Here is a 14,974-nt window from a genome sequence, read left to right as displayed (position 1 = left end):
CTTGCCCTTATTTAGATGGATCTGCTTCTGTGTGTGTGTGTGTGTGTGTGTGTGTGTGTGTGTGTGTGTTTGCATACACCATTGCGAAAAAAAACGGGTAAGTATTACAACTTGACATACACAGTAGCATCCAACTGAGGTGATCTGAATATCCACGACCATATGCACGCATGCTTTTCCAGCCGATGCGGCAATTTTGCATCTAGTAAGAGGGGTTTGGTCCCAACCTCGCCAATTAAAGACAAAGAACGAGAGACTGAGGAAAGGTAGCAAGACGAAAGGGAATGAAAGCGGTTAGCACTTGTTGCTGTGGTCCAATGTTTATGTACAAAGAGTGACTTTTCAGCTGTGCCCACTGGTAGGAGAGAATCAGTCACCAGGAGTTCATCATACCAGTGGTGTTGTAGTCTGAAACAAGGTGTTGCAGCAAATCCCATTGGCTCCCATGTCTGTCCATGAATCTTCATTTCAAAAAGGGGACTGACACAAGGATTGTTTTCTGGTGTATTTAAAGCTTCAAGTCCTTTATAAGATTTGAACGCGGTTACGTTTTGGTCTGCTATTGAGCAACTTTAATCACAAACGGTCTCGGCGACGGAATCCACAGGCGGCTCCGTATGATGAGACCATTATGTCCAATATATTGTTGCAGCCACTGAACATCACGGCCAGAGCAGTGTTCTGAAACTTAAAAAAAAATAAAATAGGCATAACCAGACACACTTTGAAGTCAAAATAGTCCACATGTACAGCTTTGTTTCTAGAAAAAAAAACACAAACAGAAAAAAAGAAATTGTCTCTTTTGTACAGTGTCATCTTCAGGGAATGGGGCCTTCATGGGGGATATGTGTGTGTGTGTGTGTGTGTGTGTGTGTGTGTGTGTGTGTGTGTGTGTGTGGGCAGGTGGGGGGGTAATGCATGCATGTACTGTATATGTAAAATGAGTTGAATATTGTACAGATTGACTGTCAAGCAGCAGATCGTGTCCCATGAGCCCGACTCGCCAGTAGAACAGCCTCCTCCCAAGTCCCATCAAAGTTCCTTCTCCTCCTCCTGTCTTCCAGGTCATGGCCGGAAAGAGCACTTTTAAAAATGGTGTTTATGTATCCACTTAGAGTTTTCATTAAGGAGCTGTCGTAAAAGTCTTTGGAGTAAGTTTAGTCCTACCTTGCGGAACAAGGGTGGCTAAAAGCCGCTAGAGCTGTAACAACTATGCCTAGTGTTGTGTTTCAACGCCATGTGTTGTGGCACAGCAGGTGTGTCTCACGCTCACAGGTACACCTCCCGTCGAGTCAGAGTACCGCAGGATGTCGGCTTGTACTCCCCAGCGGGTGCCAGAGGGATCTCCTCGGTGGGGTGGTGCAGCGTCTCCTCCCCACTTCCCGGAGAGCCGTAGGAAGGCGAGCCGAAGACCTCGTAGGAGGAGGAGGAGGAAGCCATCTTCTTGTTGAGCAGGTTGCGATTGCGGTCGCCCATCATGTGAGCGGCGGTGGGGTCTCCATTGGCCATGGCGAGGGTTTCTTGGCTGCCGGGCTCGGCGCTGCTGCTGCTGCTGCTGCCGCTGCTGCTGCCGCTGCTGCTGCCGTTGCCGCTCATGAAAGTGGAAAGCTTTGGTTGTTGAGGGGTGGTGGTTGACTTTGATGGCCGTCGCTCAGGCGACGTGCGCACAGGCATCCAGCAGGAGTCCGAGTGGCCGTACTCGTCGCATTCCCGGGTGCACTTGCCAGTCATGGCTACGTCAGGCAAGGGCCGAGAGTCTAGAGGAAGCAGAAGGAGAGAAACTACGTTAAAGACACTGTTTGTTCCATTAAAGTGGGATATTTAATGATGAACTAACATGGGATACATAGATTTCCTAGCACTTAGTGTTTGGTGTGGTATGTGTCACATGGTTTGGCTATCATGAATTCCTTCATTAGATGCGTGAGTTTGTATTTTCTCCCTAATGAGGTCATCACAGCATCTAAATGTTAATGGAGAAGGTTTGAAAGAATAAAAAAACGTTCACAATGGCTCCCAGGCACCGAATGTCACAGCCAATGCAACTTCTGACTTTTATCGCTCGTGGAGAGAATTTAGCTCTGACGGATAAAATTGCATTTGTTTTCATGCAGGAACCCATACCACATGACAGAAACGGAAAACACCAATGAAAAGAAGACTCCACTGGCTACCACAACAGCCTCAAACTAAAAAACAGTGGCGTGAATCAGAGTTGAAATAATGTCATGCTTCAAAACGTGTTTGTGCTGAGAAGAGGAGGAGGAGGAGGAGGAGGAGGAGGAGGAGGGTGGGTGGGGGGGAGTTTGGATTGTGTTTTTCAGTTTGCCATGATCTATAATGTAAGATGCACAATTGGGCCTGCTTCTGTGTGTGTATGTTTGTGAGACATTGTGAGCACCAAAAAACATCCTATTTCCTTATCTGGTGATTGACAGACGGCAATCACATTCTGATCTAAGTAGCTTAATAGCTTTGTCTGGCTAAAGCGCCCCGATATCCTCTTAAATCCACTAATAGGGTTCTTAACCAATTACCTAGCTGGAAGCTGGCCTCAGATTAACTATGTCTACTGTATTATTGGGGAAAGCAAATTATGTGCTTACAATGTTACACCAGGAAAACAGTTTTGACAGACGTCATCAACTAATGTTAGACAGTGCAAGAGTCTGTTTCAGTGCAATATGGGGGGAGATAATTATCCATTAAATACAGCAAAGCAAAGCTGAGCAGCTCAATATAAGACCAAAACTGTAAGAAAAGGAAGGAGTCTACTCCACAGCCCTGACCGGATGACAAAGACTTAAGAGTGGCAATGTTATAGAGATTCTATGTTAGATGTAATTTATTCATGACCTGATGCAAAAGTATGGAAAACCAAAAATAAAGCAAAAGCGGAGGGTGAGTGCAAACCAAGCCAAGCATGCCTTTGCCCACATAAAAATCAGAAGAGTTTGGACCATGGCTTACTTTTAATGCTCTTTTTCTCCTGTAAAAGACAAAATAGAACAGAAATCACTCTTTATGTATCGCACTTGCAATAATTTATATATACTGTATGAGAAACCTTAACAGCTAAAGGAAACCGTGTTATGCAGAGCAGACACATGGCCGAGGACACGATGAGGCCGACGAGGACAGCGAAGAAAGGATAGGTCGGAATAAAAGGTCGGAATAAAAGAACGGATACTGATTGGAGGGTTTAATCACATGGTACAAATACAAATGCTTTTTTAGCAAAAACATTGCTTCGAGAGTGCCATTCTTGTGCAGCCAAAATATCACTTTTCTACTAAATGCTTATTAGAATCCATTTTCGTGACACAAATTACCTTTTGTAAAACATCAGCTAATGAGTGCCAGTCAATATATAACCAAAGCCTCAGGGAGCAGCTTGATATGAATACAAAACAACTGTTCATCATTTGTCAGCTCCAAACTGTTCTGTTCGAGGTGCAATGAAATGTAAAACAAGCTAAATAAATGAGAAGGCAAGGAACTAACACAAAACAGAGGGATGCACTGGCGATCACAAATAGTTAGCATGCCAGCTGATGTGGTGGAAATGATAACAGCGTCCGTGGATCACGGGAAGAAGAGACGTCTTCGCTTCCCTCTCCCTCTTTCCCCCGTCTCAGCTCGACAAACACAGCCATCAAAGAGACGAGTGGATACCAGCTACTGATTGTCTTGCTCATGTTCACCTATACGATTGAGCCATCAGGCTACCCACAATGCACGGCGGCTCTCACGAGGTCCCACAGCGGCCTGCTCCTGAATGCCTATCCAATTGCCTCCTCACCCCGGTCGCATTCAGACAAACTGGCGGGAAAAAAAAGAGGAAAAAAAAATCTGCGGGGACGACCTCACGCTTCCTCCAGCTCTCGTGGGTATAAACCGGCCAACCTTCGGCATCACGTCTCAGCCGCCGTGTGCGGTGAGCTGCTGAGGTTGTTAGCCGGCTCTCTGTGTGTGTTGTCTGCACTGAAAGGAGGCTGATTATTTCCTAGCCATGCTCCATTGACTCGGCAGGCTTGCTCAAAATGAAGACGTTTCCCGCTGAGCTAATGAACTGGGCCGCTACATCGAAGCAAGAATGCTGTATTCTTTCCTCTTTCTCCATCTTCACAAGAGCCACCTCCACTCAGGTTGGGCCATCAATAGGAGTAGACTATTTAAATCCATCCGTCCTTTAGCTCTGGACAAAAAAAGTATGCTCGAGTTTGCTTTAGCCTGGACCGGTAGGAATAGTTGTGGGTAATGCTAAATTACTTCTAATGTCAGGTTATCATTTTTATTCGCAAGGATAGAAAGAAACATCACGATTCACATCTCCTTGTAAACCTTTGCTGGCTCATTTAATTCAAAGTTTACTTCATATCAAAGAATGTAAGAATCAAAGCAAATGCATTATATTAAAGACGATAAAAAAAAAATCTATTGTATTTGTTTAAATATTTCTATGGAGAGGACACGCAACGTGGCTTCCACACATATTCATAGACCCTTTCAAGACCCGATTCAGAAATCAGGACATAGAAAATATTTTCAAAGAAAGGCCCTAAGAGCACACGCAGCACTGTAGCAGGCTTTTGTTACATATTCACAAACACCCCGCGAGCTCACACTATCAACTAAAACATAACACAATACAAGTGGGTCACTCGGCTGTGTTAAAAAGCCTCGCTGCAACACTGAGAGCCGAACAAGGAGGCCCTCCATACCAGGTTACGTCCCCGGGGCTCGGGCCTTGTTGTTTGGGGATCCGGAGCCAGAAAACAAGTGGCACAGCCCGGGCCCGCTTTCTCCATCCGCTGGAAGAGAAGAGCTTTTTAACCAGTGCTCATAATGGCCCCCGACGCTCGACGCGAGCCATTAGCCCTTTTTTTTTTTTTTTTTTTTACATCTACTCAAAAGAAGCTTTCCGGAAGAGCGGGAGGGAGAGGTGGATGGGGAAATGATTGACAGATGAGTAAGAAAGGGGCGATGGGTAGAGCTGAGGGAGCGCTGTGGCTTTCCATGTAACATGTAATTCCATACGGACAAAAGTCCCGTGCGGCTGAAGTGATGATTGCCTCAGGGATACTCCGCTGTAGAGCAGTGCTTCCAGATATTTGTGCCTCACACTGTGTCGGCGGTGAAGACGCTCTTCGTTTGTGCAAGGAGGCAGGCTGAAAGTGGGCCATTGGCTGCAGCGGTTGAGCTGCGGCTTTTCTCGGCCGGCTTTAGTCAGTCACCCTATCAGCTGACTAGCTTACACTCTGGGATATTTCAAAGAACCTCCACTGCCGGGGTACAGTAGCAATTCGATGCGGCTTCTTTAGCACTCGCTAAGATGTTTTGCAGTGGTCGGGGAAAAAAACTGGAGGGTTAGAGTGACATCGACTCTGGCACAATGATATCTGTTGCGTGGGCATTTCTGGGCAATTACACTTTAGTGTGTTTGTTTGTGTCATACTTCTGTACACTGTGCTTTCACTGCATGTCAGCAAGTCCACTTGCCAGTCCGCATTCATCTACGTCACCGGCGCCTTTCCCTCTTGAGCGGTGTCGTCCCCCCGCACCATCACTTCTCCCTCTCCTTCCTCTCTCCATATTCCGCTACGAACCGACTGAAGCTGCGCGGCTTTTCGCCCTCTCTTTTTACAGCCGGCAGATTCAAGCCAAACAGCTGAGGCATTGGGAGGGAGGGGTGGAGGGCGAAATGAAAAGAACGGAAAAAGAGCGAGAGGAGACAAAGCAGAGGTGATGTGTCTGCGTGCATTTCTGTGTCTACGCTGTGTCTTTGACAGACGTTGCAGTCGGCCGGACAGCGGATAGGGGTCAGAGCAGAAAAAGGGAGGATGAGGGCACGCGGGATGGGAAGAGAATAAAGGAGAGAGAGAAAGAGAGACAAGGAAGGAGCGAGTGTGTGCCGAGTATAGCAGGGTCAGGGCCTGGGAGAAGGGAAGCGGCAGATTGAGTGGAGAAGACAGCATGGCTGCCTCTGGGCCGTCACAGGCCAAACACACTGCCAAAGAGAGCAGTGGAGAGGAGAGTCGGGGAGACAGGAGGAGAGGAGAGAGAATTGAGGACATTAGCAAAGACAGGAGAAGGGAGGAAAGGACAGAAGAAGAGAGAGTTGGGTGATGAAGGGAACTTTGACAACAAAGACGCACTGTGCTGTAAATACATCCCGGTAACGCGCTCTCACACATGCTCGCATTACCTTATCAACCCAAAGACCTCGATTTAGCCGGTTTAACGCTTCAAATTATCTCTTCCGACAATACAGCCCTGTGTGCGGCTCGATGCCCAGCGCCACCATCTTCACCATTAACTCAATCTAATACACCTCCGTCACATTCCCTGCATTAGGACACAAAGAAAATACTGTAACCTCCAAACGCCATTTGCACGCGTCAAAAATGTTACGTCTTCTCGATGGAGACAAAAAGAGGGGAAAGTTTTCAGGGTCAGGGCAGAAAGTACAGAGAGTCTGGCGTGGAGATGGGCTTGGGATTGGCTCGCAAACCCTCATCAAAGGCCTGCCTGTTCGGACAGATCTGTTTCACACGGCGGAGCAATCAGCGTGAAGATGACAGTGTACATTGCTGGGTGTCATACGGATTACTCCGTGCGGGCTGAGGGAGGGAGAATGAAATATTTATCCTGAGAAACCAGCTGCTGGAAAACACTCGGGCCTTTCGTGACAAAATGGGAGAGGAGAGAGAGAAAGGAGACAAATGAAAAGTGATACTGAGAGACGGCAAAAACAACAAAAACAAAAGCGAGACAGGGATAGGAATGAAGCTCAAACGGAAGGCGGCGGCAAATGCAGCTCTACGCAGTCGTCGTTCTCACTTTCTGCCCGTTCTCGCCTCTAACAGGGTCCCATTTAATTAGGTGGAACTTGCCGACTAATTATGGCGTAAGAGCGAGTCTCACTGTGTTTGGCTGTCTCGGTTTGCAGGGCCCCTGTGGCACCGCCTCAAAGCTGAGAGGTCCTCGGCATCAAAGACAGACAGACTCTCGCTTTGAACACACACACACACACAACTAAAAGGAAGGATATGGAGGGAGGAGAGAAGAGAGGAGGCCTGAGAGGAGAAAATAAGGTGGAGGGAGGAAATGTAGGAGCGTCGAGAAAAAGAATAGCTGCTGAATTATTAACGCCGTGGCTTCGGGTTCAGGCAGAACAATATCCACGGGAAGAAAAAAAAGCGATATTTGTCTTTCTCTTGCTGAGATGTTTGTCAGACAATTAAGGAGGGACGGGAGAGAGAAAAGGCACACGCAGTGGTGCAGGGGAAGATGAGAACAAAAGGAGAGTCCTGGGGCGCAGTGACCTTTTGAAAACGCAAGTCACCGCCAGCGACGGCATTAATTGATTGCAATAACGTCAGCGATGGAGATTTTCTTCAGCGGCACAGTAATCCCGTTTAGTGCAGTTAAGATCGGCCATTTTTATAGAAGGAGCAGAAAAAGACACGCTCTCCGTCTCTTTTCATCACTGAAATATGTTTTCGTCAAGGCCTGAATTCACGGCTCGATGGTGCACTGGAGCCATTTTTAGCATAGCCCCTTCCCCTAACACAATATAACAGACCAGAGCACATGGCGTCAGTGTTTCTGCAGCTCAATTGCAAAATTACAACACTTATGTACCACGGCCTGCAGGTAGCTAAGGCAGCAGTGGTGTATTGTCCACCCGGCATACCGGGACAAATCCTAGCGGGCCTCCGCACCGATGGGCCGTCAACAAATCCATTATGTTTTCACTGGCCGTCCGGCCATGTCTATCTCCTTCCCAGCCCTCTCTGGGAGCATGCTGCTTTCAAAACACCTATTTATTTCTGCCCTCCTAGGACCCTGTTCATGAGCCTGTGCCACTCATATTTGCCATTTTTTACATGTCCTGCGTATATATATATATATATATATATATATATATATATATATATATATATGCCAGCTGGAGGAATGCTGTTGTGACGTAGCAGCAGGTTATTTATTGTCTGCTTTCTGAGCTCCTTGTATTTACTGCTTGGCAATGGCAACTAAGGGAATTAATCTGGAACCCCCCCCAGACTGGCTGCAAAGAAAACCAAAAGGAGAGGGAGAGTGAGTGACTGAGGGAAAAGATACAGAGCCCTGATGGAGTTCAGTAATGAGGTGTCACCTCCTTTTGCCTCGCTTCTTGAGAACCTCTATGTGGAACAAAGACTCAGCATAAAAAAACCCCACATGGGGCCGATATCAGGTACTTTTAGGAGAACTTTTCTCGGCTATATGAATGTAGATGATGACATCACCTCCTTTTCACTCTCTTTCAGCTGCCGCTGCTGCTGCATATTCCCTCACTAGCTTTCGGATTACTCGAGGCATTATGGGTGTGATATGGCCGCTTCTCTCTTCCAGCAGGGTCAATACTCTTTCTGGAATAATGAATGTACTGCGGCCTGCTTCCGAGGTAATTAATTGAGGAGAGATTAACTAGCATAATTTCATTCTGGTGACGATCTCTCAGCCAATTACCAAATGCGGCTTGCACTCTCCCTCCCCTCTGCACGCATGCTGCCTCTCCGGGTCTCAACCTCTCTCTGCCCATTTGAGAAGTCAGCACTCAAGCCGAGGAGCTCCATAAATAAAATGTCCCTGCATGTCGTGCGCCCTCATTCATCTTGCATGCATATGCGCGCTCACATGCTCACAAGTGCAGGGCGAAGCGTCTCGTACATCAGGTGGTTGTCGTGCTCGCCGGGAGCATATCTTCTCAATCTGAGGCACACACACACACACACACATAAATACACACGCGCGCACATATGCATACACCACAGGTTGCGTCTTCTGACCCCTTCACCTTATCTATAAGTGGAGCAGCAGCCGGATGATGTGGAGAGGAGAGAAGCCAAGAGACTCATCTACTCTGCTAATAAGAGTGATGGCGCTGGCTTCCTGCCGCACGCACACAAAACAGCTCGACTCAAACAATACCTCCAAAATATGCCCTCAAATCCACACACAATGCATTTTTTTTCAAGGTTCATCCTTGATCCACAATCACCTTTTAGAGGCTACAACTCATACATGTCTCTATGTAATTCATGTATGCTCAAAAAACGACTGCAGTGTAGAATACAGCACCATGTGCAGTTTTCTCCACCATGGCACGCTGAGTTTATGCAGAATACTCTGAAAGACCCGTGAGGATTAGCATTAGCCGCTCTGCTATGGCGCACACATACAACACTGCTAGCAACCGATAAAACAACATGGCATTCTGCGCTCGTTTTCACACCACACAGACACTGTGCGGCTGCAGCTAGCCTTACATCAACCATGCAGCGTGTGTGTGTGTGTGTGTGTGTGTGTGTGTGTGTGTCGATGCTCAGCATTCCTAAGCACGGACAAGAAGACAAGCACACAGTGTTATTTGATAAGACAAACACAGCACAGGGATGAAGGGTTGGTGGGTGTGTAGAAAATGGTAGGGCTTACTGAGCTACTGTGAGCGTGTGTGAACGACGGGTTAAATCAGTTAAAGAAATGTGTTGTTTTTATTGTTTATTATTCCTCTAAATCCCCCCCCCCCCAAACACACACACGCGCACACACACACACATACACACACACACACACTCTCGCTCTCTCCAGTCTTTAGAAAAGGAAGTGTCGTTGCTTCTTTTCCACTGTTACTCTTATCGCACACTCGCAGGCACACTCACACAATAGCCTATTTTACACCATTAAATGGTTATTTGTCAAAATACAATTTCGATTAAATCCCCACCCTAAAATAAAAAGAGAGAAAAATAAAGTCTGTGATTTGTGCTTTTTACCGATCGTACTAATAAGAGGAAACATCTGAATCATGCTTCGACATACTGTAGTTCTATCAGGAGAGAGGGGCAGTGCTTCCCTGATGACACGGGGTAGTTTCGAACATATGGATTTTTTTAATCTTATGCTGTTAAAATTAATAGTGACAGCACAGAGCATACTTCATGTTGCGCCTTAAGCAGCGTATGAAATATGAAGATTCAACAAGAAGTATAACATCACTTGAAAAAGACAACCATAACACTGGCAACTCATTTGCGTTCAAATATTATTACGCCTCAAATTTAGCACGACCTACATATCACAAATAATGTTGTATTGATGCGTTGCGTAATTTCCATTTCCAAACACAGAAAACAACTCCTGAAATTGTATCCTCTCCTCCCAGTACAAAATGTACTCTCTCAGCACCTAGAATCTAAAATGATGCTTCCACTTGTGACAAGTAGCTACCAGCAGCGGGCTAGCTAGTTAGCTTGTGAGTCACCCAGCGTCCAACATGCTTGACATGCTCAGCAATTAGCTCTCAGCTGCTAGCACATTGTAGGCCCGAGCAAGCTGGGCACGGTGAGTCACGACCATAATGGAGAGCTAGTGGTGGAAATGTGGTGGGGGTAATTATGCTGACCTCTAGGGACAGGCTCTCCCTTTTTTCCCCGCAAGTCGGTTCATGAACAGGCACAGGGAGCTCCGCTCCAGAGCCGAAAAGGCAAATTACCCCGGGCCCAATGCTATCCGAAGGGATTTGTTTTTCTGTGCTTCAACAGGTTCACGAAACACGATGAAATCTAGTGTTCTACCTCAAAGCTCTGAGGAAAACCGATCTGATCAAGTTCTGTTGATTTAGTTGGAGAATCTGTGTGTGTGTGTGTGTGTGTGTGTGTGTGTGTGTGTGTGTGTGTGTGTGTGTGTGTGTGTGTGTGTGTGTGTGTGTGTGTGCCTGTGCCTAAAGCTCACGAGCTGTGCACTGCAATCAAACCGGCGATGTCGCGGTGGCAAATACATATTTTGGATTTTGGGGGGAACTGTCACTTTAAGTTTGAGTGAGTAAGAGTTTTGTGTTATTAAATGATGTACATGTTGCAGTGAACAAACATCTGAAGAGAAAAGCTGCCCTTCACCCTTTGCGATTGTACTCTTGGTCATATCTTCTCCATCTGCCATGGTGACTTTCCTCCATTAGGATATTGGGATGTGATAACACTCCTGGACACAGCTTTACTTTACAGTGTTATGACCAGGGTAACCAAACAAGCGATCAGAAAGGTTTTAGAGAATTTCCCCTCCAGAGCACCTGCTGGGAAGGTTAAAAACCAACTGCATCAAATGGCTCTGCTCAGTGCAGCCGCTGATGAAAGTGCTAAAAGGATGTCCCACAGTGTATGAGTGTTCAAAACTAGAAGCCACGGCCCCTGTGACAGCATGAAGGACTCATCCTACATGCCAGACATCTGCTAAAGGAGTCTTGATCGCCACCATTTCCATACCAGTCATGTGTCCAAGGACATGTACAGATACACACGGTGCCAAGACGTCATCGGATATCTGGCTCGGTCGCGCAACGAGTGGCGTGGGAGCTCGGTGGAGATCTGTGATCTTGGATTTCTTGAGTGCCTTAAACACTATCCAGGCACTCTTGCTCAGGCAGAAGCTCAGAGCGATCCAGCCCGATAACGCCAAGGTGTCCTGGATTATAGACGATCTCACAGATAGCCCACAGTTTGTTCCCTCCCCGGTGCAGTGTATTGGATTTGCTGCTGCAGAGAGGCACTGCGCTGTCACCTTCCTTATGCACTTCTATCTTTGACGTGAAAGTGCACTGTGGCTCACGCCACGTCCAGATTTTCCTCTTAAGATTACTTAAATACGGGATGCATCCGTAAGAGAAGAGGTGTTACTTTTATGTACATTTACAGCATCATACATACCGAAATAATACTCCTATGTGCTTTGAGCACGGTAATGCATGTACGAAATGCGGTAAGAAAGCCCATCTGAACATCTTCACCGTCCTCGCTTCCTCGCCTCCTCTCCTCCCCCTCTCCTCTTGCGTCACCAGCTAAGGGAGTGTCGGCGGCAGTGGCACACCACATCTTAAACATTGATCACTGCGCGATTCTGTTTCCAGCAAACAAACGCCAAAGGGAGACAACAAGGCTCTTTTCACTCATCACTCCAAAGTCGCTTCCTCTCCTGGAAGCTCCAAATCTAGATTTGAATGCAAGCGGACACTTGAAAAGCACGTTTTGCATTAACATTCGCATGTATCATGCGGATGAACAAGGAAGGCATATTATTGGGAGCGAACCCAACCCTGGATGCGAGTCACTATAAGCTTGCCCCTCTTTCAACCCCTCAGCCCTTTTTAGCAGGCCAGTTGAGCAATATAGAACTACAGCGCCATGGCTGGAGCCATACACCGTGTATTATTTAAAGCACCAGGGGCCCAATTTGTCACTCTGGCAGGCTCATCACAGGCGAACATCCTTTATTTTCACGCTGCCTGTCGGGGAGGGATCAAAGCAGCGGCAGCCTTGCCCGTTTCTCCCTCTTCAGTCTCCCTGCTCCGGTTCTGAGTGACAAAATGAGTCAATTCAAACCAAATGGATACCCAATCAAAATAACGAGAGTGAGTGAGTGAGGGAAAGAGACGGGGAGAAAGAGATTCATATAGTGGGTGGGTGAGGTTTGGACAGGTGGGCAGTGATTGGGAAATATGGACACTCAGCCTCTCTTATCTTCACTGGAAAGGGTTGGATATAGGACACAAATGAAGTCATGGAACTGGAAACAATATTTCAATACTTCAGGAACGAAGCTTCACGTCTGAACGATATCAGTGTATCCACTTGACGTCTCGACAAAGCACGCACCGACTGAGATGAGGTGGTACCACAACATTTAGGCTAGCTAATAAAGTAGGACAAAAATGTCTTATAGAAAGGGGTCTGACGGTACCACTGGATGTTCGCTAAAGCAAATGTGATGTTATATCACACATATCAGCTGTTAGCATGTATGCCTAGCATAGCTTATGTGGCTAACATTAGCTCCACCGTGTAATGTGAAGTATTTAAAGCTGTCTGCCTATTTCAAAAGCTTTAAATCAACAGCCAGAAATTGTAATGCAGCGCTAACCTGGCATTGATCGGCAGCACTTGAAAGCCCCAGCCGATAGTTGGTGGACATATTAGTTCACCGATTGCACCTTAAAGAGACTCTTGAGGATGGTAAATTAATACTTGAAGAGTTCAAAAGCGCCACGTTCGCCAAATCATCCTGTACATCATTTCTGGCTCATGTGATACTCAAATTAATTTGACATTAGATGACATGGAGTTCGTAACACAACTTCCCCGTGCCTTTTCTCCTTTGCCTTTGAAGCTCTGAAAAACACGCTTCATTATTCACCCAGCTTGACAGGCCTACACCACCCCCTCCCACCTCCCACCACCAGCTACCCCCACTACCACCACCATCTTTTTAGCAAAGCGCTCAACCAAATTGATTTTTCCTCTTCCCTCCGTCTGCCTCTTTTCCCCCTCCGTTCTTGATTCTCATGCTTCTGGGTTGTGGGAAATATTTATTCACATCGATCGACGACAGACCTGATGGGTCTTTCATGAGCGTCAGAACTCAAACTGTTTTTGTCCCACAATTGTCTCCAAATATCAATCACCGGCGGGAGAAGTGCAGGTCCGACTGCAGATTAGGGCAATCAAGGCCAGACTCATTTTCCCGACAGAAGTAGAAAAATACGCAGCAGACAGCCGTAGACTGACCCGTGATGGAGTGTTTGTGTATGCTGAAAGGTGTCCTGGGAGCTGTCAAGTCATCACAATGTTTTAAAAGACAAAAAATAACTTTTCGGCGCATGATTGAAATACCCGAAGCAGACACAGGCGTGGACCACGTCGGGCCCGGAGGCGCAGAGTAGTCGGGGTGCTGTGCATGACGCGCTACTCAAAGGCTAGAGGGAGCGCTCGCATGGTAATTCCTCCATCTGCGTGGTCTCCATTAAAAATGCAGCGCCGACAGGATATTTTCGGCATCAAATTTTCATAGCATCAAGCAGTCTCGACAGCCCCGTCTGACACACACTCACACGTAACAATGATGAAGTTCTTGAAGCCTGTCTGGTTCTCTCCGTGAATGAATGCAGCGTTGGCTCACATGGGAGGGACGCAGGCAAAGTCCCCGGTTCACAGACGGCGGCGTCCCTCAGGGGGCCTTTGCTACTGTATGCGTGCTACCCACCCAGATGAACCCCTTCAGCACTAATTCACACGCGTGGACGCACACCGACGTCCCCGTTTACCGGCTGTCCCGTCCGTGTGCACACAAAAAAAACACATAAATAGTGCCGTAGGGAAGCTGAATTGTCTTTTTCTCACAATTATGACAGGAAAAAAAAGGATTCTCGAAGCTTTCAAGTGACAGGTTGTCATTTATGCCGAGGACAACAATGTTTGCTTGTTTGCATTACATTTCAATAGCCAGCAGCCCACACATGCGGGACTGTACAGTCCGTTGACATAATACACAGTACAGTTGGCAGCCAAACACATTATATCTAATCCTCATGAATATCACAACCCAATCTGACTCAACTGCTCTTTTCTTATTCATATTCTGCTGTCACATCCAAGATAAAAGCACATCATTCCAGCAAAATAAAACTCGTTCCACCAATTTCTGCATGCAAGGTCATATTTAAATAGGGTTCCATCGCAGCGAGGGAGACAGAGGCATCACCGTCCGTGTCAGCGCCGTAAATAATGACAAAAACGGCGTTTGATAAATACGCCCGGGTGTACGGTCACACGCTTTCCCTTGGCCTGAGCAAGAGGTCTGGAGAAAAGGGAGAGCTGCGGAAGTTTCGGCTGTGTGCAAGGGCAATGGAGATGTACGCTCAACACATGGTCACTTCACCCTCATTATCACCCTCACACTACACACTCCTTTGTTCTCGTCTCACGTGGGGAGACCAGAAACATGCCTCCGGCTCATTTTGGGCCCCATTAAAAACCCTTATCGCGGAGAAAGCTTTCAAGAAAAAAGTTGTAGTCGTTGTAATATTACATGAAACTAAAAAATACTGGATCTATCACTTTCCACACACACAGCTACATTAAAAAAAATGAAATAA

General features: G+C 46.9%; 1 protein-coding gene across 1 annotated transcript in view; it reads right to left on the bottom strand.

The window, feature by feature from the left end:
* Nucleotides 1–1,269: 1,269 nt before the first annotated feature.
* The window catches only part of pcdh7b (protocadherin 7b), a gene marked incomplete at both ends in the record, with an annotated part of 95,213 nt that continues 81,508 nt past the window's right edge, over nt 1,270–14,974 (bottom strand). Inside the window, 2 exon segments of the mRNA XM_079215052.1 lie at nt 1,270–1,757; nt 2,971–2,989. Of these exon segments, the coding sequence (XP_079071178.1) occupies nt 1,270–1,757; nt 2,971–2,989 (507 nt within the window).

This window comes from Taurulus bubalis (assembly GCF_910589615.1).
Source record: "Taurulus bubalis genome assembly, chromosome: 3".
In the NCBI taxonomy this organism is placed as follows: domain Eukaryota; kingdom Metazoa; phylum Chordata; class Actinopteri; order Perciformes; family Cottidae; genus Taurulus; species Taurulus bubalis.
This window is presented reverse-complemented; position numbering and strand designations above follow the sequence as displayed.